Genomic DNA, 25,555 nt, shown 5'->3' with positions numbered 1-25,555 from the left:
ATCACCATCTTTAAAGCGCTCCATGGCACAGGACCTAGCTACCTGCGGGATCGCATCCTACCGCACACATCCCTGCGACCAATTCGCTCTCACAGGGAGGGACTCCTCCGGGTGCCGTCCACCAAGCAATGCCAACGGGCGGCGCCTAGGAGTAGAGCCTTCTCTGTGATGGGCCCAACCCTCTGGAATGACCTCCCCCCCGACATCAGAACTACCACCGACTTCCGCTCCTTCCGACAAAAACTAAAGACTCACCTGTTTCGATTAGCCGGCCTGGCCCACTCATAGTTTTATCTTACCTCCTGGCAGATATTTTAATTGGGGAATTTCATGGGTAATTATTTTAAATTCAATTTTTTGGGGTATTTTTAGGGGTTGTTTTTAAATACTGCTTTTAATGCTTTACTTGAAGGTACAGTTTTATATAGCCTCCTCCATTTATGTATTTATGTATTTATGTATTTATTTATATGCATCCTATTTGTCTTTTAGCCTGACTGTACACCGCCCCGAGTCCCTTTTGGGAGAGGGGGCGGTCTAGAAATACGAAATAAAGTAAAGTAAAGTAAAGTAATACATCCAAGAATGTGAATTTTTTTATATGTAACATTATTTAGCACATGAGAACAGGACAGAAATAAACATACATACAAACACACACACATACAGTCCATGTAATTATAAGTAAAACTACTATTGGGGGGGGGGGTATGGCAGTGGCTTCATAATTGGATGTCCAATTCAGCAACCCAGACGATGATCGCCTCTGGCTTTGCATCGTGCAGATCTTTTAGGGACACAGAGAACGAATATCGTGGGCAGACTTGCACAATATGTTTTATAATCTGCATATCAGCACCACAATTGCAACAAGGGGAATCTTTCCACCTCCACTGATACAGGGCAGAGGACACTTCTTCCAGGATCACAACTAATTCTACTCAATTTTGACCAGACAAAGCGAGGCAGGTCAAAATCAGATGGTTTGGTAGATGAATCACTAATGGTCAGGCCATTAAAAGGCCCCTTGGACCATTCCTCTCTCCAGGAATTCTTGGGGTTAAACTGAGTAGATGTTAATAAGTAAATAGCTGTTTTCCAATGTAGCCTACAGGATTTCAATCTTTGAGATAGCTAATTGCAACAATGTAAGTATTTTTCCAAAGAAAAACATCATACCGATATTGTCAGTGTGCTAATTTTTAGGTACCTGAGTACTTGGTGCTTTCACCCAATGCTTGAAATACTCTTATTTGAGCATGATACAGATACAACATACAATGAATTAACCTACGAACAAGATGAAATTACCGTAATTCAGTCTTTAAGCGCACAAAGAGAACTCTAAATACAATTTTGAAGCATGGGGTTTCATGTAAAACTGGATAAATTCACTGAATTTAAAAACTGGATAAATTCACTGAAGGAAAGTAAAACTCTTGATGCAATGTTAAAATAACCTAGTAGAGAAATTAGGAGAAATTTCCTGACAGTTAGAACAATTAATCAGTGGAACAGCTTGCCTCCAGAAGTTGTGAATGCCCCAACACTGGAAGTCTTTAAGAAGATGTTGGATAGCTATTTGTCTGAAACGGTATAGGGTTTCCTGCCTAGGCAGGGGGTTGGACTAGAAGACCTCCAAGGTCCCTTCCAACTCTACTATTGTATTGTATTGTATAGTACACAAAAAAGTCAATGAACATGCGTATTAGCCAATGATCAGTTCTGATATTTAATGAACGTAAAAATAGTCATTACAGAATTTTGTCCCCTTGTTCCACACTATCCCCAAAAATCAATGCTGTTTCAATTAGCTGCACATGCATACCATTTTATGCTCCAACATCTGAAAATAGCCATTATGTATTCATTCTATCAAATAATATTTCATGTTTCTGAAGTGTGTGTGTGTGTGTGTGTGTGTGTGTGTGTGATTGCTGGTATTATTACTAACTTATTAAGACAGTCTATATTGGGAGAATGAGAAAAAAGAAATGGGTCCTAGGATTTTGCACCTATATGATCATTATATTACTTGTAATAAAAAGTTGACACACGTGTCTGTCCCACAATGTCCACCTACTGCCAAAATTAAGAAAATTCAATTAAAATACAGTTCCACTATGAACACACGTGCATCCATGTGAACATTTTGCCCCAAGACGTAACATTTTTACATATGCAAAAGACAAAGAACACTTACGTGCATACTGAGAGGATCCACCAGATGTGCAGCAATGCTCATCTCATATTCAGAAAGCTTCACATTTTTCACACCTATTTGCTTCATCAACTTTTCTGCCTGTTATAGAAAAGCCAGAGTTCAGACGTATGACCTCATTAGATCTTTTCAGATAATGTCAGCAAGGTTGCTATTAAGGAATGTGAATGTTCTGTTCATTGTGAATTAGGAATTTGAAAAAAAATGCCCTCCTTTTCATTTGTTTGACTGTACCAACTCTTTGCTGAAAACAAAGCCAGCTTGTTGCTAGTAACAATACTTTGACGTGTCTCTCCAGGATAATCAAAGGTTATTCAAATGTATTTTAATCTTTGTCTTAATACTCAATACCTTTTGACTAGAGCAATGTTCCATTTGAGCACAGCAATAGCACTTAGACTTATATACCACTTCACAATACTTTATAGCCCTTTCTAAGCGATTTACAGAATCAGCATATTGCCCCCAACAATCTGGGTCCTCATTTTACCGACTTCAGGAGGAGGGAAGGCTGAGTCAACCCTGTGTCGGTGAGAATCAAACAGCTGGCAGTTAGCAGAATTATCCTGCAATACTGCATTCTAACCACAGCTCTTGCAGTCATAAACATTACAGGTTATCATAAACATTACAGGTAGTTGTTAGATTGCATCCATTCATTCGTTCAGACTGTTCAAAGGTATGACGGTGCTGAATGAGGGGCACTTACAACTGGTCCTTTAAGTTCTGCACATTGAAGCAAGATGCAGTCACATAATTATGGTTTTATAAGTTCCCTACATGTCTTTCTACAACCAAAGCCAATAGGGAAACCAGCAAGCATTGTAATGTAAACTCTTCGTGTTACGATGTTAATGGGGACTGTCATTGCTAAGTGACACAGCCATGTGACATCTTGTATGCCTTTTAAACAGCATTTTAGAAACTCTTTCAAAATATGTAGACAACTTTCAGAATGATATATTCATTACTGGGGAAGAGAAAATAATTCTCTAGCTATAAAGATCTGTGATGAAAAAACAAAGAACATTTCCACACAGGTAACATTCTATAAGTGGGCTTTGTAAAACAATAGTTCCTAGTGAGTTTCTCTTAATTTCATATATCTAAAAAAAAAAGCTAATGCAGGGAGGCAGTCTTTCAAGAGTCCTATCTCAATACAACAGATTATTTCTCTGCACGGGATACAGGGAGCTTTCTCTTATTAATTTTCTTATTAATGGAGAGCACACATACAGCTGAAAACAATAGCTTGACTCCATTATTTTAGAACATTACCATAATTATGAACAAAAGATTGTGTCAGCTTTAAAGCATAATTTTACACAGGCTACTCGGAAGTCAGTACCACTGAGTTCAATAACGTTTCTCTATTTTATGAACTGCAAAATAATTTAACTCTCCTCCACTGCAGTAGCTTGAGGACTAATGTAGACAGAGCATCAAGCCAGTCATTTAACTGACCTCTCTGAAAGAAAAAAAAATGCGATTGGGTCTATTTTCTGGGTTCAGAGGTTGAGACTTAAGTGTTTTTGGGTGCCCAAAGTTTCTATACATTACTCACAAAGTCGTGATTTAGAAATTGAACTATGTTGTTTGGCAAGCGTCTACTGAATATTGGTTATATGTCACAGGGACTATAATAGCTCCAATTTTTTTAAAACTGTGTGAACTCAATTTTCTCTATGCTTGTATATATTTGTCTGCATAATTGATTACAGGTAGTCCTCAAATTATGAATGGAATGGAGCCTACCCATTCCATTCGTAAACTGGGGATTCGTGGGAGTGAAACTTGTACCTTGAACGGGATCACTCCCTCCTTTTGTCCACACATTCATTAACAGAATGTGAGGCTCGTTAAGTGCACATGAGGTATTTCATGGTGGGAAAGGCCTTGGGGGGGGGGGGGGGCGAACAGGCCACCGGCCTAAGACCACCCAAGGCCTGACTCACTGAAATACCTCACGCTCCACACCATTCTCTCTGCCACCCAACCCGCTGCACTGGGTTACTTTCCTTGTGAAGATCTAGTAAGCAATCTCATCTCCAGCCTCTCAGTTATATGCGCCCCTCTGGAGTTGCGTTCGGGACTCCACAGGCCTTGCCTGCCACGTTGCTAACCAAAATGGAGCTTCTGAGAGCCGAATCCTAACCCTAACTCCCAGAAGCTCCATTTTGGCCTCCAGCTGGCTGGGGGATGCCCATGGAGGGCCAAACGGAGCCTCGGAGGGCCGGACTCGCCCCTCAGCAGCTCCATTTCGGCCGGCAACATGCAGGACAAATGTTGCAGAGCATTTGTTAAGGGCGAACAACTGCCATGGTGCTGCAAGATTCATAGTTTCCGGCCTTGTTTGCAAATGCTACGAGGCGCTTATCGTGTAACTTCGAACATTCGCTAAGGGAATGCTCACAACCAGGGGATTACCTATATTTGGTTATTTTTATACCTTGTGAAATTTGTTTTTATTCAGTCGCACAATATCCAGAGCCAGAGGATGAAGATGCTGAGTAAGATTAGCAAACTAGCAAGTAAATAAATGAATAGGCAAACTCAATCAGTTGGTTTCTCATTCTGAACTCAGCAGCTCAAAAATAATGTTAGCTTTCTATTCCTTATTTATATAACATTTATATTTAAAATATTTATTACCTGTTTTTGGGCTTCTACTTTTTGCTTCCTTGTTGGATCAATTGCATCTACCATCCATTTAATTGTAAAATAGGTCACAGCGCCAAATATTGTTAAGCGGAAAATTAAACCAACAACTTCATTTCGAGTTAGAGGACGAGAAAACGTTTCAGCATGTACCATTGTGCGTGTTTCCCTATACCAAATAATAGAAGGAAGAAAGTCAATGTGCATTCTTTGAAAATTAGGAAGCTCTGAAGTATTAATTTTGGGTACATGATATACATTATTACACTTGATATATTACCAACCTGCTGCTAATTCATACACAAGATGGTTGAGAACTTTTTCATATATAAGAAGAGTTTCATATACAAGAGATTTTGTACACAAGATGGGTATGAGTCCGTTCCTTGTAGAGATATAGAAAGGGATAATTAGTTATCACCCAATATTTGTCAGTTACCAAAAAGGGAAAGCATTTTTTAAAAAATGGAACATATTAATATAATATTCAGAGGAAGCATCAAACATGCCTTTATTTGTTATTAGGAACTCACTTGATAGTAGTCAAAACCAGTAAGACTCAGCTTTACAAATTGACTTAAAATACTTGATTTAAACATACTATGAATGTGCAGTGTTCCATACCCAGCACAGCTGGTTTTCAATGGTGTCTGCCCAAGCCAAAATATGGTATTTCAGATGTTTTATCCATATGTGCAATGAAATAGGGCTGATTCTAGTATGGACTGAAATGTAGTTTGGGGATGGGGGAAGAGACACTGAAAGAAAACTAGATTGAGAGGGTTTCCTGGGTGATGGCATATGTGGACCAGCTGTGAGGAAGGAAGAAGGAAAGGAAGAAAAAAACACTGGGAAGATATGGGGCACTAAGTTAAATAAAAAGATTGTTGGGAGACTGGCCAGTACACCAGCTAGTGGGACTTGCCACTCTGGAACTCTATTCCTTATTGCTGAGACAGCTGCATTAAGGAATAGGTACTCAGGCCAATTTACTAGCCCTGGCAGGTGAGGAGAAGCAAGGAAGAGAATACAGGGGGGCACGGGGAAGCAAGGAAGATACTATTAGATTGCTATTAGCTGATTTGACAAGTTGGCCCAGAGAAAAAGATTGATAGATACTTGGCTTCACTATTATGCATAAGAAAAAACATGTTTGGGTTGATCTAAAGCAGGGGTGTCAAACTCAAGGCCTGGGGGGTGAATCCGGCCTGCGGGGTGCTTAGATCTGACTCGCAGGGCTGCCCTGCAAACAGCTAAGGACTGGCCCACGGTACCTCTGCAGAGGGTTGTAGGAAGCCATTGCAGCCAAAAACTGCGCTCACAAGGCAATGGGCGGCCCTCCAGAGCTCTGTTTTTGGTGGCAGAACATTGCAGAACATTGCAGCCAAAAACAGAGCTGGGGAGCCCATTTTCACTGCCAGAGCGCTCAGGCCACATATCTGACATCGAGCTGTCCATGCTCATCTTGACAATGCTCCCCCCACCCCAGGTCAAACACAACCCTGATACAGCCAGTTTGACACCCCTGATCTAAAGTAAGACATAGAAAGTTTTACAAAGTTTCTGGAGCAGGCTAAAGATTGGAACAAGATCTTTTTTCAACTGTATTCATTGACTTTTATTGCATTTTATTTTTACTATTGCGAACCACCTAGTATTTCTATATACTCCTGGATGCCCGGCTGTCCATGGATGACCATGTAACAGCCGTGGCAAGGGGGGGCGTTCCACCAGGTTCGCCTGGTGCGCCAATTGCGCCCCCTATTGGACCGGGATGCCTTACGCACAGTCACCCATGCGCTGGTGACGTCCCGCCTAGACTACTGCAATGTTCTCTACATGGGGCTTCCCTTGAGATGCACTCGAAGACTACAGTTGGTCCAGAATGCGGCCGCGCGGGTGATTATGGGGAGTACTAGATACTCCCATGTAACACCTCTCCTGCGCGAGCTGCACTGGCTTCCTGTGGCCTATCGGGTGCGTTTCAAGGTTTTGATTACCATCTTCAAAGCGCTCCATGGCACAGGACCTAGCTACCTGCGGGATTGCATCCTGCCCCATACATCCCTACGACCAATCCGCTCTCACAGAGAGGGACTTCTCCGGGTGCCGTCCACTAAACAATGCCAGAGGGCGACACCCAGGAGTAGGGCCTTCTCTGTGATGGGCCCAGCCCTTTGGAATGACCTCCGCCTCGACATTAGGATTACCACCGACCTCCGCTCCTTCCGTTCAAAACTCAAGACCCACCTTTTTCAATTATCTGGCCTGGCTCAACCATAATTCCATCTTATTCCTCCTGACAGTCTTTTTAAATTAGTAATTTTAAACTGGGGTATTTTAATTCCTAATCTAATCTTATTATTATTATTTTATGCATTGTAATGGTTGTTACCTCCTCCGTGTAATATATATATGTGCTTTTATTTATTGTACGCCGCCCCGAGTCCCTTGTGGAGAGGGAGCGGCTAACAAATCAAATAAATAAATAAATAAATCTATAACATAATGGTACACAAATACTAAAATTAAGTAAATCAAAAGTAAGCTTGGGGCATACTGGCAGTAGACTTGCACAAATGGGTATCTGTCTGTGTATGATGCACACTAGCCTCACTTTTTGCACCATAAAATAGCTCCAGCAGCAGCGTGGAACAAGTTTCAACCAAACCCCAAAAAAGTAAAACATTTTAGTTGTATTTCTGCCAAACTACAGCCAATGCGAAATAACAGAAAATCCAGTATGTTGCTTTTCAATTAGAAGCATAGCTTTTCTTTCATGTGCACTCTAAAATATGCCATTTCTTTTAATTTTAGTTTGCGGACTTCTTTTTCTCCCTCAAGAGCTTCAAAACTACATTTAATGAAGCAGCTTAATCAAATATGACCAGCAGACTATAAAGAAGGGCCTCCGTTGTATGCAGCATATCAGCAATGGGCTGAGGCTGTGTGAAGGAATTTCAGAGCCATAAAAACCTGGATTAAAAAATATATATTTATAGGATTAAGTGGTTAGATGAACCTGTTCTGGTGTGAGAGTGTATACAGTTTCAGCTATATGTTTATTGGGTCACTTTCTACCCATTCATTTTGTTTTTACAATATTTTGTATGAATGGGACAACCTTATATACTATCTATCTGTCTATTATCTATTGAATATACAATGTTTGCTAAGGGGGAAATTCTTAATAAATTTTTAAACCAAAACTGCCACACAAGGACCATGGACAAACAGAATCTCATTAAATGTTATGACATAACACCTAACTATTCTTTCAACCTGTTTCGGAGCACAAATTCTTCACCCAGTCATCTGCCAACCTCAGTCCAACAACTGGCAGGCCAAATATATGCAAACTGCCGTAAATCAAGGTTTTTTACTGTTTCACATATTTCTCCTTAAAAGCTTGAACAAGTTAGGTGTGTGCTATAATCACCTTAAAGGGCTTGATTTAAAAAAATTACTCACGTGATGCTATCAGGACAAGCTACATCTCAATTTCCAGAAAGCAACTGTTCTATCCAGCTATCTAACTTGCTTCTTCTTTTTCTGAATCATTTTAAATTTTTACTCCAACCCTACCCATTTACGAATCGACACCACCACCCCACTCCTGAAAAGAAGCATCATACCTACTATCTCTCCGGCAACTGACCTCAATGCTACCACTGCGTAGGGACTGGTATCAACGTGAAGGGGGAGAGAGGTCAGGAAAGTTAAAAACATCAAGACGGGCTCTTCGCTTCTTGGTTATAGTGTGGTGTAAGATACCGCAGGGAACCTTAGACTTTTTAAAGACAAGCTATGAACAGGTTTAATTCAGGCTTTGCAGATAACTTTCAGATAAATATTTTTTTCTATATAAAGAAAGAGCAAGAGTTTCCATGTCTTTATAAACTGTGCTGTCTGGTTACAGTTAGTTTGAGCAGCAGCAGCAACAACAAACAAACAGTGTAATCAGGGCACTTGGTACCATGTCCAAGTATTTTGCAAAACACAAATAAATTGCAGCTTTCTGAAATAATACCAGCTGAACTGCAAAAAACTACCCTACTAGGAACATCATATATTTTAAGAAGATACTTGGTTGATACCTAGGACGCTGGCAGCAACCTGTATCAACTATTAGCAGCAGTCAATTGTATTTGAGACACATCTTTAAATGTTCACTTGAGTTTCATGTTTAATGAATAAAATAAATAATAAAAATAATAATAATTAACTTTAATGAATAAATAATAATAATCATAATGATAATCATCATCATCATCATAATACTTGGCTGATACCTAGGACGCTGGCAGCAACCCGTATCAACCATTAGCACTAGTCAATGGTATTTGTGACATATCCTTAAATGTTCACTTGACTGAGTTTCATGTTTTAATAATAATAATAATAATAATAATAATAATAATAATAATAATAATAATAATAATAATGTTCATTAATAGTGATCATATACTAACAGTATTTTCTCAACATATTATTACTGCAGATAACTTTTAGGACGGGCTTATGAGCAGGAAGGAATAAAACTAAGTAACTGATTCGGAGAGTATTTTGGTCAAGCAACATAACTGGGACTCCGCATAACCCTATTTAATAACACAAGACCAAGCTAGGCACATGGAGAGCCGGCGGGGAAAAAGAGAGTCGTTATCTCTCTCTCTCTCTCTCTCTCTCTCAGACACACACACACACCACCCCGAGAGGGCAAATGGGGCAGTCACCTTCTTTCTCCCAAAGCTTCCAGGGGGGGGGGGGGGGCTTCCCAAGGGCTGTGAATACAGCGGGCACGGAGGAGGAAAGCCCGGGCACCCTCTTCCCAACTTGCCGGCCGAAAGGCTCCCACCGGTTTCCGCGCCGAAGCCCCGCCACCGAACTGAACTGAAACCGAAAGGGAGCCTTCGAGGTGACCTTCCTCGGGAATCCTCCGGACGCCGCCACCTCCTCCGCACCGGGGCGACGGAAAGGACCGCGGCGCGTAAAAGGCGTGCGCCGGAGGGGGAGGGGGGAAGCAGCGCGCGAAATTCCTCCAGAAAGTGTGGAGGAAACGGCCGTTCCCGATAGGCGTCGCTTGGGCGTTTGGTCCAACGCTCAATACCTCCCCCCTCGGACGCCGCGACTCTCTCTTAAGGTTCCGCTTTTGAGGAGGAAGAAGAGGGGGGATTTTTTTCTTGTAACCCTTGGCCGAGGAATCTCGTATGGAGAGCTGGCTTTCTTCCTCTTGCGGATAGGCGAGCGAGACGGTCTAGGCGAGCCTGAAAAAGTTTGCTCTCCTAGGATTAGAAGGAATGAAACACGGCTCCGATTTAGCTTGCACACAATAGTGCTAGGTGGGGATTTCCTCACTCTGGTCTAACTAACCATTAACGATCCTGCCTTCCTTTTGGACCAACTCTAGGAAACCCGAAATCCAATACAAATAGTAATACAATACAATACAATACAATACAATACAATAGTAGAGTTGGAAGGGACCTTGGAGGTCTTCTAGTCCAACCCACTGCCTAGGCAGGAAACCCTATACCGTTTCAGACAGATGGCTATCCAACATCTTAAAGACTTCCAGTGTTGGGGCATTCACAACTTCTGGAGGCAAGCTGTTCCAGTCCTCAATTTACGACCACAATCGAGCTTTCCTACCCATATTCTGTGTTAATGTCATTCTATTTCATGGAATCTATGGATGTGGGTGGATAACCAAAACTGAATAAGTAACAATCTTTCTTGTTGGGTTCAGTCTAAAATCCAAATGCTAGAAGACAAAGGAGATATTAATTATGCCTCTGCACCCAGAATGATAGACTTGAAAACATGTTATCTTTGGCAATGTTAATGGAAGTAGAGGAAGAGAGAAGCCACAGATATAGTATTTGGACTAAATGATATGACAAGAATGGCATTGGCATTGATTTGTGGTCGCATATACATTTACAAATTTCATTCTTGCATATTTTCCAAAATCGAAAAATGTATTGATGCACATATACAATAGACTTAATATATTTACCTTATTGAAACTATCCATACCTTTACATGGCATAATACTTCTAATAGATTCTTATGCTGAAAACTAGTGAATCCCTTCCTATAATTTCATTCTTCATTTTTCATCCCTCATTCCATTTTTAATGTGGAAATTATTTTTTTTTAATGCAGCCATTTTGTATTGCAGTTAATTAAATTTAAGATGTAAATTATATAATGTGACAGGTGTAAAAACTTCCATGAAACCACACAGGACAAAGATTGTATGATTTGTATATAGGTAATACAATGTCTTTGTGATGACAGCATACATAATAATGTACGCTGGACATGAGAGCAACCTATAGACATCAGCATATATATATATATATATATATATATATATATATATATATATATATATATATATATATATATATATATATATATATATATATATATATATATATATATATATATATATATATATATATATATATATATATATATATATATATATATATATATATATATATATATATATATATATACACTTCTGCTTATACTTACACTTATAGCTGCTTTAAAGTTTGAATAGCCAAAAATTGTGTGACAGAGAAATAGGAAGTTTGCTAGAATGCATTTATTTATTAAATTTAGATGCCTACATCTAGTGTAAAATGCTCATTGATTAGCCATGAAGATACTGTCTATTGGCTGGAGCACTGTACCTAGACCAGGGGTATCAAACTGGCGGCCCACGGGCTAGGTCTGTCACACAAAGGCCACACCCATCCAAGTTCTGTGAATGGAAAAAACATAGAAAAAATGTCAGTTGCCGGCAATGTGATGCCGCACGTTTGACATCCGTGGCCTACACAAAGGTAGAAATAATTCTCAGCTGTTAACAGCAGGATCACAAGGTAAGAATTTACAGGATAATTAATTAGCAATTTTGAATTTTTTTTTAACTGAAAAGCCCAAAAGGTACAAAACAAAAACACCATTGTTGATTTATATAAATGTTCTAACAAAAGCAACTAACCATCTTCTGCATTTATGTTACATATTTCACATCATCTCATTGACCTGAGCTGTCACTGAAAAATGCATTTAAAAGACTTTAGAGGTCTGATGTTCTAACAAAAGCAACTAACCATCTTCTGCATTTATGTTACATATTTCACATCATCTCATTGACCTGAGCTGTCACTGAAAAATGCATTTAAAAGACTTTAGAGGTCTGATAATAGAAGCGCTTACAGTTTTTGCTAATTTCATTACATAGAAAATTTTATTACAACTTTTAATTTAAAAGACATTGGAAAGTGATTACTCTGCAGATGTCCATCTGAAATGCTTTGGGGTGAAGTAACGACCACAATTTTGGGATTTATGGGTCATGAAGCAATGATGTGTGGTTTGAAATGTTAATTCTCTAGTCCCATAAAGCAGATTGATAGATGAGGCATAAAATGGTTCCAGATGCTATATTTCCTAACTGTTCAGCTGTGCTTGCTTTCTCTATCTCTGTCACCTGAAGCTGTAATATTGTAAGTAGGCCACCTGCATTTTGATTTGCCTGCTTTTAGCAGAATGTCCTTGAAAGCATTTGGAAAGCAGTATGTTGCTGATTCACATTATTGTTAAAAAGTTGAAAAATATGTCAAATCAAGGAGATAATCTTTACAAAGATGGCTGTAAATACTTATAGACTTGGTATGGAAGAGAATTCTGTGCTTGAGATGCTACATTGTTTCTAAGCTATAAGTACTTGAGATTTTGTGAACAAAATACCAGTAGTACTATCCATAAAGATGTATCAGACAAAACAGGTCTGTGTGATTTATCTTGTCATATTCTGAACAATAACAGGGGAAAGAAGAGAGAACAGTTACCAAATCAAACAGGCCTAATTTGAGAGGCAAGTAAAAAATCCTGGGCTGATAGTTTTTACATCAGATCTGGACATGTTATAGGTCTCAGGCCATATCTAGGCTTTGATTGCCCCTATCCAGCCAGTGAGGTCAGTTGGAAATTAGAAATCAAATGTAAGTAAGTGTATGTCATGCATGCAGTACAACCAATTTGCTTTTATTTTGAAGGAGACTGATGTTGTTTTTTGTCTCCGTTTATTTTAAACACCCTTCACAGCCCTATTGATAAGTCCCAGTTTCTCATGTGGCCCCTTGGGAAAATTAATTGTCTCCAGCACTGTTTGTCCTAATTGGTATGCTACATCAGATATATTTGCTTCACTGTTCCCAGATAACATTCATTTTCATATAAATTGAAATAAAAGGATCTAGAACAGGACTGTCAAACTCACAGCTCATGGGCAAGATGTGTCATGCACTGGCCAGATCCATGCCCGGTTTAGCGAAAGGGAAAAAAATAATGTTGCGAGTTTGACACCCCTGATTTAGAATGTTAAAAATGCAGTTGGTTTTTGATGAAAGAATTGAGAAATGTTTTAAATAGCAAATGAAAAATTACATGGCTTGTCATAAGACTGGAATGTATTATTTTCTTGCTAATAATCATTTTTTAAAGACTGTCGATTCCATTTGTGTGTGCTGATGGACATTCTCGGAAGATTGATTTGAAATGTAAAACAAAACTGGGTGAATTGTTCACTTCATAAATGATTTTGATAGGAAATAGGAGAAAAAATTGTCCTGCTGTACAAGCATCAGAAAGCATAAGGACCAGTCACTGGAGAGACACCAAGTACTTTGAAATTTGGTATAGGAACTCAAAATACAAGTTTCCTATGACTGAAATCAATAACATTTAATGTATAGATAATGTATCCACTTGCCTTCTCTGGTTTCTTGCATAATATCAACATGGAATATTGCTGAAAAGAATGTTTTGCTGTCTTAAACAAGTTTTCCTACTTAGCAAATGTTTATGGATATAAATATATGAGCAGAGCTTGTTAGCCTTTACCTTTATCTATTCCTTCTAGTTTAAAGTGTTTGTAAAAACAAACAGTGTGCATGTATATAAAGGCTTAGATAACAAAATGTAGCACTTTTCTCCCTTTTTCAATACCTCCCACTCTTGCTCAATTCACGGTATGCAGTTCATGTGTCTCTAGAGTCTCCTTGACAAGAAATAACCTTGAAAATGCAAAAGCATTTTAAATTAAAAGCAGGTAGAAATGAGCTCAATAAACCAACAATTGCACAATTCTCACGAGAAATTTTTGAAGATAAAGAGAATGTTGGAAAACAATGGAAACGAAACCATACCAATCCGTCCCTAGAGACAACTAAATTGCCTTATAAAAACTACAAGTACGTGGGCATAAAATGGTTTCTAAAAAGCAAGGAGAGTAAGCCTTCTCCATCAATATAGGTGATATGGCAATTTCATGTAATGCGCTCAGGGATATAGCAATAGGAACTGAATTTCTTTTTCTTTTTGAATGATATACATTTATTTGTAAGATTTATATTTTACTTTTCCTTCAAGGGCTCAAGGCAGAAAACATAGCATTGTCTCTCATTTTTCTTCATAATCACCTTCCTGTAAAGTAGATTTTGCTGATAGCAAATGGGACAAAGGCACCCACTGGACTTCAATGGATTTGAATCTGAATCTCCCAACGGCAGATCCAACACCAGAACCACTACACTACATGGTCTCTCTTTTGATACATTGTGTGTGTATGTGTGTGTGTGTTTGTTGTATTAAATATATATATATCTTTAATGCAACTTGCTGGAACTTCAAGATCATGGGCTCTTTCTAAAAATAGCTCTGGATTTTTATTTGCAAGCCCTTGAAGTCAGCCAAAGAGACAAATCTAATATTGTTGCAGAAGCAATTTATGCCTGTGGTATTTGTGTCAACTTTAACTTGATTTGGAATTTTAATGCAATAATACAGATCAGTTGCCTTAGGTTTAGAATATGGATACATTGCCAGAGCATATTGTTGGTATATAATGCACTTACATCAAATAGACCAGCGATGGCAAACCATTTTTTGCTCACATGCCATAAGGGGGGAGTGCAGGGGGGTCGTGCGTGGGCGTGCCACACCCATAATGTAACACGCGACCTCCCCCCAGTGCGCATGCGTGCATGAGAGGCACTCCCTCCCCATTTTTTGCATGCTTTTTTCGTCCTCCCCAGGCTCCAGAGGCTTTATAAGAGCTCGGGGAGGGTGAAAACAGCTTCCCCCCCCCCCGGAGGCCCTCCGGAGGCTTTGGGGACTTTCAGGAGGCTTCCCTGAAGCCTCCGGCAGGCAAAAAAGGCCCCTACGAGGAGGAAGTCCATTCCCAAACTTCCGGTTTGCCCATAGGGCTGTTTTTTTGCGCTCTGGAGGCTTCAGGGAAGCTCCTGAAGCCTCCGGACGGGGGCAGGGGAGACTCTTTTTGCCCTCCCCAGGCTCCTATAAAGCCTGTGGGGCCCGGGGAGGGCGAAAAATGGCTTTAAAAAAAGCTGAATTCAGCTGGCCAGCACATGCATGCGCACTGGTCAACTGACAGGGCAACACCTTGCGTGCCCTCACAAATGACTCTGCGTACCACCTGTGGCACTTGTGCCAGAGGTTTGCCATCCTGGAGATAGACTGTTTGAAAAATGGATGCTAGTGAGGCTAACTATTGAAAATAAAACTTGTTTGGAGCTTCTAGTAAATAGACTCATTCTACTCATTTTAATCATAAGTCTATAGGAAAACTTCTGATATTCATTTCTTCTGGAGTCCACAGACTGATAGGTTGTACATATTTTTAACTGTGTTTATGAATTAACAAATCACACTAAGCCATGTTGGCCCAAAATATAAGGCAAAATTAGTGGAAAACAACTCATCAGCAGGATTGTAACCCTTCTGAAAGTGATTTAAGATGAGGAAGCTAGCTGCAAAAAATATAGTAACAGTTATTGTAACAGCATAATTATACCTAGGTTTCCCACTTTTATTGTTTTTATTTTCCATACTTGTACTTTAATTCTCTATTATTTTAAATAATGCTTTTTGAGCCTAGAAAGGATGAGGTTTGTGTTTTGTTTTAGAGCATGCTAGCTTTCAACTAAATTAAAATATATTTATATGAATAAATCTCAGCGAGCACGAAGGACTCCACAGTTCAATCCTGAGCTACAAGGGATCAACTGTATTTCCTTAGTTAAATAAAATCAGATGGGTACTAGGAGCTGTTGCCAAGCATACCACCACCCTGGGATGTCATGTGGAGATCCAAATTGTAATCAATGTCTGTGTAGTTCCAGACATGTGATATCAGAGTGAGGTTTGCTTGATTTTCCTTTAAGGGAATGATATGTCTTTAAGCAGTCTTCTGCCCTGGGGTTTCTAAATACGCTTTATAGTTTAGCATATGCAAATGTAGATACTGCAATTTATTAAACTTTAGTTGAGTGAAACCATAGCTTAGCACTGTGTGAACTCAATCTGTTACAATTACGAAGGGGAACAAAAAACAGTACATTTTCTCTGGTGGTTCAATGGTCCTTGCTCCAAACCTTTCTTTTTCCTCCTGAAAGTAAAATGGAGAAGTAATGGTGTAGGAAGTGAAGCTAAATGAAACTCACCCAAGTAATTATACATCATGTAAAGAGGCTTTGCAACAATACATTTGCTATATTGTTGCAAACCCTCTAGATTGCCTTCAGGGGACTATGTGTATGAGAGAACTGCAATAAGTTAGTGAATTCCTTTTTGTTGCTCTTCATTCTACATCAACTAGGAGAAAAAAACACCTTCTGCAACAGGTTACCATTTGCTGAAAAAGGGGGAAAAAGCAGCCCATCCTGCTTTTTCCCTATTATGTTCACGATTCAACCACCCTGTCCCTGCATACTGGCAACTTAAAAAGCCAACACAAATCATGGAAGCCTAAAGAGCTCAAAATTATTTACCAGGCCTTTTTGGAGAATGATACCAAAAGAATAATGAACTAGCCAACTGTGGGTTGGTCAAACTCAGCTCGTGGAAGATAGCTCTGGAGGCCAATGAAAGGCGGTTTGAGTACCCAGGCGGGAGACCTCGAAAAATATAGGAAGTTCTTGACTTACAATAGAATAGGATAGAATTCTTTATTGGCCAAGTGTGATTGGACACACAAGGAATTTGTCTTTGGTGCATATGCTCTCAGTGTACATAAAAAGACAAGATACATTCGTCAAGAATCATAAGGTACAGCAGTTAATGATAGTCATAGGGTACAAATATGCAATCAGGAAACAATATCAATATAAATCGTAAGGATACAAGCAACAAAGTTACAGTCCTGCAGTCATAAGTGGGAGGAGATCGGTGATAGGAACGATGAGAGGACTAATAGTAATAGTAATGCAGCCTTGGTTAAGAGTTTGACAGTGCTGAGGGAATTATTTGTTTAGCAGAGTGAAAGCATTCAGGAAAAAACTGTTCTTGTGTCTAGTTGTCTTGGTGTGCAGTTACAACAGTTCATTTGGTGATCAAAATTACATCACTGGAAAAAGTGATTTATGACCGTTTTTCACATGACCATTGCAGCGTCCCCATGGTCACATGATCAGAATTCAGCTGCTTGGCAACTGTCTCATATTTATGACAGTTGCAGTGTCCGTGGAGGTCACGGGATCCCATTTCACAACCTTCCAACAAGCAAAGTCAACCAGAAAGCCCGCTCCACTTCACAATTAACTAACATTTTGTGTTACTTAATGTATAAACCACTGCAATTTACTTAACAGCTGTGGCAAGAAAAGCAGGGCAACGGGGCCAAGCTCACTTATAAAGAAGGTTTCGTTTAGCATCTAGCAACATGGGGGGGGGAGAGAGAATGGGTGCTCCATTGCGGTCGTAAGTCGAGGATCACCCGTACTGCGATTTGAGCGGCCGGCGGGAAGCGTGGCTTTCCTCTCCCGAGCCAATAGAGGGTGCAATCGGGTCGGCCACACGTCGCGGCCTCGGCTTTTTTTTTCCCCGCAACCTTCGGCGGCTCTTCTAAAAGAGGGCTGCTTTGAACGGCGGTGGAAGAAGAAGCAGGAGGCTCGGAGCGCGGCGTCGGCTTCTCATTCGCCTTCCGTGCCGCATCCGGGTGACGACCGTTCCCGCCGAGATTCAGTTCCGAGCTGGGGGAATCATCATGGCACTTGCCGAACGGCAGCTCGGGGAGGGCCTGGAGCTCCGGGTGACATCAGCGCATCCGAGAGCACATACACAGCACACACACGCGCGCGCGCGCTATACTGAGGCAGCCGCCGATTTCGGACGCCTTTTCCTCTCCCCCCACCCCCCATATACGCAACTTTGCAGGCTCGGTGCAATCTGGCGCCGCTGCAGAGAGCGAAGCCCCCCCCCCTACATTTCATGAAGCCCCCCCCTTCAAAAAAGGGTCCCTCATGAGGCGGCTTTGCAGCCACCCAGGTCTCGTCATCCGTTCTAGAGTGGTCTCCCCCCTCCACACACACACAGAGCACGCCCGCAGGAATGACGCTTGCGGTCACCCTCTGCGGATGTTTAAAAAAAATCGTTTTTGCTTGGTATCGTTTGCAAGGTTTGCACCTGCTGGCTTCTACAAAAACCTCGTCGCTTTTTCTCTCTCTCTCTTTTTCTGTCTCAAAAAAAGGTTTAAAAAGCTGACCAGACATTTTGCTTTTTTTTCTCCTTTTCTTGGGAGTTGTCGGGCAACCATATTTGCAAAAGAATGGTAAAAAAAGAGGGTCCAGACTCCAGAGACACTACTACAAGGCCTAGAGTTTCATGAGGCAACATCCATCAAAGGGATGCAGCGGTAGAGGACGCAAATTCAATCTCGGCGTCAAAAAAAAAAGAGAGAGAGAAAAAGCCCCGTCACCCTCTCAATTCTCTTCACAAAAAAGAGCCGGGGAGGAAGAGAGCGCAAGGCGGGAGAAGGCACGGAGAAAGGCCCAAAAGGCCGCTCGGAAAACGGGAAGGCGGGAGGGAGGGAGCGGGAAGCGAGGGAGCGGGAAGCGATTTCTTCCCCCCCCCCACACCGCTTTCGCGCAGCGCGTGTCACGTGACCCCACAGGGAATTAGCTCGTCATGGCGATGAGGCAATCGCTTGACGTATCCCTCCGCCACTCAGAACGTGCGCACGCCCCTCCCCCTCTTCCACCTCCGCTCCTCTTTGATCCCAATTCGGGCCTCGGCTTTTTCCCCCGAAGAACGAGCCGGGCGCTTCCCGTGCAGGGTTGTTGTTTTTTTTGGCAAAGAAGGAGGGACAGAAGGGAGAAAGGGAGCCGTCCGGAAAAGCAGCGAATCACTCGGCGCGGCGGCCGAAGAGGCGGTGATGTGGCGGTGCGGGACTACTTTTTTCGTCAGCGGCGGCAGCGGAAGGAGCTAGGAAGGGCGGAGTGGTTGGACACCTCCTCCTTCTCCGCCTGGGCCGTCTGTCTGTCTGTCTGTCTCTCCCCTCCTTTCGGTGCTGGGCTCCCTCTCCTCCCTCCCTCCCTCTCCCTCCTGCTTCCCTTCTCGCTTCGGAAGCTGCAGCCATGATGGTAGTTTGAAGCTCCTCAGGCGGTTGTCGCGGGGAGACTCGGAGCCGCAGCCCCAACGGGGAGTGAGCGCGGGTGAAAAGGACTCTTGGCAAGGCGGCCGGCCGGCCGGCCAGGCGCCCCCCGTGTCGCCCCCACCCCCAGCGGATCGCGGAAACCCGAACCACCGGCGGACGGAGCAACATGACCCGCGGCGGCTCCTGCCGCCAGCCTCGAGCCCTCCTCAGGACCTGAGTTCGGCGGCGGCGGCCTTGATCCTGCGCGGCCGCCGCGCCGCTACCACCACCGCCAGCAGCGCCACTGCCGCCACCTGAGGCCCAGCCGCCTTCCCCGCGCTTTCTCCGAGGGGAGCCCGCCGGCCCATCGCGTCGAGCCATAGAGTCCCAGCCCCGAGCCGGCCGCCTCCCCTTGAATCCGAGGGAGCCCGCCCGCCCGCACCCCCAGTTCGCGCGGGGTGCGGAGCGGGCCGGGGGAGGAGGGGGGCTGCCCGCCGCGGAACTGCTGTCACCGCTGCAGCTGGAGCGCCGCTGCCCGACTGAGGGGGAAAAGGAACGGCCCGAAGGCGGCGGCGGCGGCGGCGGCGGCGGCGCTTCCTCTTTCTCGTCCCAAAGCCGCAGGAGCGCGATAGGGAGTCGGGGCCGCGTTTCTTCGCCGCCGCCGCCTCCGTTGCCGCCGCCGCCGCGGCTCTCGGGATCTTGCTTGCCGCGGGGAGCCGCGCCAGTGGCGGAGCCTGCAGGAGAACCTTCCCCGCTGCCGCTTTCCGTCGGGGCCGCGACTGCGGGGCCTTCCCGGGAGTCGCCGCTGGATCGATCGGGGGCAGGCCCTGTCCACGGTGCCGGCCTCCCTGCGCCGTCCTTGCCCGTCAGCCGTTTAGTGAGCAGCCGTCGGTCGTACCGGCGGCGGGGACTGTTCGGGGAGCAGCCTCCCCCGCCGAGGCTTCGAGCCATCTGCGCCCTGCAGCCGCCGCCGTGCCTCTCCGCGCTGTTCCTGAGCGGCTCCCGGCTCCCAGACATGACCGCCATCATCAAAGAAATCGTCAGCAGGAACAAAAGGCGATACCAGGAGGATGGCTTCGATTTAGATCTGACTTGTATCCCACCGTTTTTGGAGGCAGGGGACCGTCCCTTTCTCGCTACTGCACCCCGAGTCCCCCAGGAGGTCTAGTGTCGCTGTTCCTTGGGTTTCCTGCCCCTTTCCCCATTAGGTGCCATATTTTTTTTAGAAAAATGGCTGTGATTTCTGGCTTCTCCCTCCCTTTCTTCTCATGTGCAGAAGCAAGAATCTGGCAGACGTGGTGGGCCTAGGCCCCGCCGTTACAAGGTAGAGGGAGATGAAATGGCCATGAGTCCTGCCCATACAGCTGTTGCATCAGAAACTTGAAGGTGATATTCGGTAGGCTCCTTGAGTAGTAGGTCTTGTGATCTGGAATAGTTATGTGGATTATGGCAGTTACTTGTATTAAAGTTGCTCAGGGAACAGTGATAGAGCTGAGTAGTTCCATTGCATCCCTCTTCTGGAAAAAGTTAATGTAGAAAGGTTCTGTCTATATCACATCAGAATTAGTTTAGTGGCTAGGAAAGTTGGCTGTTGGTGAAAAATCTGTTTAATGGTGTTTTGGTGTAGCAATAGCACTTAGACTTATATACCACTTCACAGTGTTTTACAGCTCTCTCTAAGCAGTTTACAGAGTCAGCAACAATCTGGGTCCTCGTTTTACCGACCTCAGAAGGATGAAAGGCTGAGTCAACCTGGAGCCAGTGTAATTATGTTTGGTTAAAAAGCAGGCTCAATAGTAGATTATAAATGGGGGTATGCAACAAAGGATTCTTGTAAATATTAAAGCTAGTATTCAAATTTTTATATTATTGTGTGCTTGGTTTTGACATAACTATATAGTAGATTAAGCACCCACAAATTTAGGTACCTGATGTTCTCCAGACAAGATTTTGAAAAATTGCTTTTACCTAGGTAACCTATCTGCAAATGTGGTTTTGCTTAAGAAAGTCTTCTAAATATATACTGGACTACAATATTTGTGTATTCAAAGACATTTAGAATATTATAATATTTGAATTTTTTAATGTAGTACAATTTTGATGACTAGCAGAAATTACTTTTCACTTATATAGCTTCTGGGAGGTGGGGCCAATGTGCTATGGATATTGATTCTAGCTGTCGACTTACAATATTGTTTTAATTATAAATAGATCATTATTAAGTATTTGCATTTTTAACAGTAGTAGAAACTACAGCTACTAGGATTAGGAAGTTGGTCATTTGCATACTCCATCCAATAAATTGAGTTATGACTGTAAATATTAAAGCATCGAGATGATTCTGAAAGACAAGTTTGTCTTTCTGCAGAAATAGCTTTAATAGCTTTAATAAGAGTATTAGTTGGTGGTATCTTGTATAATAGCATAGAAAACTTTGGAAATATGGTGCTATCTTAATTGGGAGGTAAGGCTCCTTTTTGATTTATCAATGTTTCATTAATGCAACTTAAGCTAGAACATTGTTGAGCTATATGGTTATAGTTACTATATGAGTACGTATGTATTTATGTTGCCATCAATTATTTGATTGCAATTGTAGAATTATAGGAATCTTCCTCAGTTTCAATGAGGTCTTTGAGATGTCAGTAGTTGCTGAGTGTTCAAATTGTAGGCCCAAATTTTATCCTAATTTGTTTAACTCTTTATTGTTTGCTTCTCTTTGTAAGATAGGGGTACTAAGTTAAAATGCATATACATATACATAAAGCATGCATCTATTTAAGAAAACAATGTTCATACAATTTAAAATACATGCAGATTGATTGTATATTACAGTACATGACAGTATAATCATATTCATCTCTATTGAGAAATAAGTTCATTTGTTTGAAGTTGCTTTATTTAGAATTTAGAAAGCTGCCTTACATTGAGTCATTACATTGATTGAACTAGCTCAGCCAATTGATAGATGTCAATTAACATTAGTTGGCAGCATCACTCTTGAGATTTAGGTAGAGGTTTTCACTGGCGTACCTAGAGATACAAGGGACTGAAGTTACAGCACACTGCATCCATCGTGTGCTGTCACTAAGGTATGTTCAAATAAGTATGCACAGATTTCCGCTGGAAAAAAAGGAAGAATTCTTTCTGTAAATTTGATTAAAAATAACTTGCTAATAACATTAATTGATGCATAAATGTGCTGTATTTCCCATTAAGCTCATTTTTATTTTCTGCATTAGAATACTGCAAACCATGTTAGACTAGCAAAAAATCTTCCACATAATCATTCAACAATAGAATTATGGATTCTTTTATGGGTCATGTGCAGAATACTTATAGATTTTTTAAAATTGTCTTTTGGCTGTAGACCTTTCAGTATTTTTCTTCTGAAATTAGGGTTGAGTTTCTCTTGAAACGGTTTCATATTTTGTATGATTGAATGAAACAATAAATGATATATTAATATTAAGATAAAGAGTTAAAATAAAGTCACATTCCATGTTAACTGCAGTACCCTGCATGTCAGTTAGTAATTAAGAGAGCAAGTCCTGTAAAATTTGGAGAAACTCACCTGAAAATAAACATGCTTAAACATTCAACTGAAAACCTCCATTTTAGTAAAATTTAGTTGTATCTAATTTAGATCTTTATTTGTTTTCAGCATAATGAAATTGTCCGGAATGGTTGAGAAGTTTTTATAGATTTAAGTTATCATAGTTAGCAGTGATTTATGTGTATGTACATGGATATAAATAAGAGAGTAAGATATTAAGGTAATTTTTTTTTTTTATTAAAAGAGTTTTGTACAAACAATTTTTCCCCCTTTTCACCCCCCCGCCATACAATATAAATCTCATACAAAAGGTAATATATTTTTAAATGACCCATATATTACTGGTAGGAAAATTGATGTTTTATTGTAAGAACAGGATTTCTGTGTAATAATATTTATGGTGTGTTTGTGATTGTAGTTAAACCAAATAGGTTAAACCAAACAGAATTTCTAACTCATTACTTCTGAGAAGTGAGAAGTATTTTTCATTTTTCAGTTCATTTTTTACTGCAGCTCCCACAAACCTTGTTGATTAGTCATGTTGAATAGGCTTAAAGTTTTAATTAAAAACCCCATTAGGCCATCTGACTGATATAAACCATGATGTGTGAATAAAAGTGAAAGTATACATCTTCATATAAGATACCTTGAGTGTTTTTAACATGCAACTTTCAAGGAAATTATGTATAGATTTATATTTTAGTAGTAATATTTTGTTAATTCATACTTGGTGTGGGATACCATGCAATTTAGCATGCGTTCTGGTGGTAGATTAACCTTTCCATTCATGAAATAATTGGATTCTTAGTTTCCTAAATGCTGTAAAACAGTATCCTTTTAAGGTAAAAAAATGCCTTTGTATTTAAAAATTGCAATTGGAACGTGCACAATAAAGTTGGGGAAACTAAACATGAAGTTAAAAATTAACACACTTGCTTATGTCCACAGTCCACAGTTAAATTATAGCTTTGTCCAATTTGAACAGTAAAAGTTGCAGTATAAGCAAGTAGCAAGATGTTGTGATTATTAAGAGTAAGGTATGAATTAATTGCAGTATAAAAGAGAGGATGAAATTAGCCTCTTACCTTTGATAATTATGAATGTGTATATAAGGTGTTGGCTGTGAAGCATGGGATGACCCATTTATACCTATGATAGTGTTCCCTAAAGTCTATATGGCCTTATATTGTACATCTTGGTGCCAGGGGCTCCTTAAAATCTTGAGCAGAGTCAAGTCTTTTTTTCTAACTGGAAATATGAGTGCTTGTATTTACAGAAGTATGGGTGAGTGTGTATCCTGATTGCTTATATATTTATTTTTATAAATTAGTTTTCTTCCATATGGTGTATAAATAAAAATACAGGTAAGTAGGGTTAATTTTGTTTAGAATAAAAAGTAAAGTTAAATTAAGTTCAGCTCCTAGGGACCTTAAGAACACATCCTTATAGTATTTTTTACAACAACATGAACATGATTTGTCATTGTTTTATAATCTACAATGCAGTATATTTTCAAAAAAGTAAACATTGTGTAATTCTGGTGAGCAACGCTATCATGTTTGGGTTATGCATTGGTTGAGGCTTCGGTGAGCAGAGCAACAGTATAACAAACACTAGGGAGGAATTGTGCTTATAGTTCGTATGTTTTCAGCCTTTAGTGTGGCGAGAAAATATCAACAATTTTTGACAATTGTATGTTGAAATTTGATGCATGAATAGGGAGTGCTTGGTATCTACTGCTTGATGTATGTGACAGCTCATGTTTCTATGCATTGATATCTTGGTTGTTAATTGTGGGCATTGTAGTTCAGAAACATTCCAAGATAGAAATAGACTTTTCACTGGAAATGAAAAGTCACTGCCAGTCTTCAGTTCTCTGTGGAAAAATAACTATTCAATAGTGTGTGTGTGTGTGTGTGTGTGTGTGTGTGTGTATTCTATCAATAAATATGCTAATGTTCTGTAGAAGCTTCGTTGATGTCTAAATATTTAAATTAGATTTCTCCATATTACCTGAAATAGTATAAATGGTCTGTAAATAACAAATACTGTATGCTAAAAGTAAAACATTACATATGGCTGATACTTAAATTGACATTTCAAAATGATTTGGAAGTTGTTCTAGACATTCAAGATTTTAGTCGCTTATTCCATCTACCTGGATTGGTTGCATTAAGATAAACATTGCTCAACGATGCATTGATTTCAGAATTGTGGTCAAGAGACTTCCATTATGACATGGCAGTGCTGGTTTTTGAGTTTTGTCCCAGCTTTCTGGAGAATTGGGGAATCTTCCACATGGTTGCCCTGTCAACTGCTGGATAAGGAAATCACTACCACCCCTTCTTTCAACAACAAGTCTCTGCTAAATCTCAGTTCACTCAAATAATGAAACTTTCCTATTTGCAGGGGTACAATTATATCTGTCCATGTAAGGAGACAAATTTGGCAGAACTATGTTCTCTTCAGCATATTTTGGGGGTAGAATGGAAGGAAAGGGAAATTACATTACACAAGCAGATTTCCACATCTATAGTCTCAAGCCAAACCCATTGTTAGCTGTATTTTATAAAACAAATATATAGAAGGGCATAAATTATAATCTAATTTAACTTATAACATATTCAACAAATATGATATAAGCATTATTGGACTTTGTTCCTGC

The 25,555-nt window shown here is 40.9% G+C and overlaps 2 protein-coding genes across 2 annotated transcripts in view; one reads left to right on the top strand and one right to left on the bottom strand.

The window, feature by feature from the left end:
* The window catches only part of ATAD1 (ATPase family AAA domain containing 1), a 31,497-nt gene extending 21,497 nt beyond the window's left edge, over window positions 1-10,000 (bottom strand). The window contains exons 1-4 of the mRNA XM_081954837.1: window positions 9,616-10,000; window positions 5,164-5,264; window positions 4,874-5,048; window positions 2,204-2,302 (exon numbers count right to left, since the gene is read on the bottom strand). Coding sequence (XP_081810963.1) covers window positions 2,204-2,302; window positions 4,874-5,035 — 261 coding nt within the window. The 5' untranslated portion in view covers window positions 5,036-5,048; window positions 5,164-5,264; window positions 9,616-10,000. The remainder of the gene's footprint in view (window positions 1-2,203; window positions 2,303-4,873; window positions 5,049-5,163; window positions 5,265-9,615) is intronic.
* Window positions 10,001-19,630: 9,630 nt separating this feature from the next.
* The window catches only part of PTEN (phosphatase and tensin homolog), a 59,961-nt gene continuing 54,036 nt past the window's right edge, over window positions 19,631-25,555 (top strand). Inside the window, exon 1 of the mRNA XM_081954836.1 lies at window positions 19,631-20,428. Within this exon, the coding sequence (XP_081810962.1) occupies window positions 20,350-20,428 (79 nt within the window). The 5' untranslated portion in view covers window positions 19,631-20,349. The remainder of the gene's footprint in view (window positions 20,429-25,555) is intronic.

This window comes from Natrix helvetica (assembly GCF_964273705.1).
Source record: "Natrix helvetica genome assembly, chromosome: 5".
NCBI classification, from domain to species: Eukaryota; Metazoa; Chordata; class Lepidosauria; order Squamata; family Natricidae; genus Natrix; species Natrix helvetica.
This window is presented reverse-complemented; position numbering and strand designations above follow the sequence as displayed.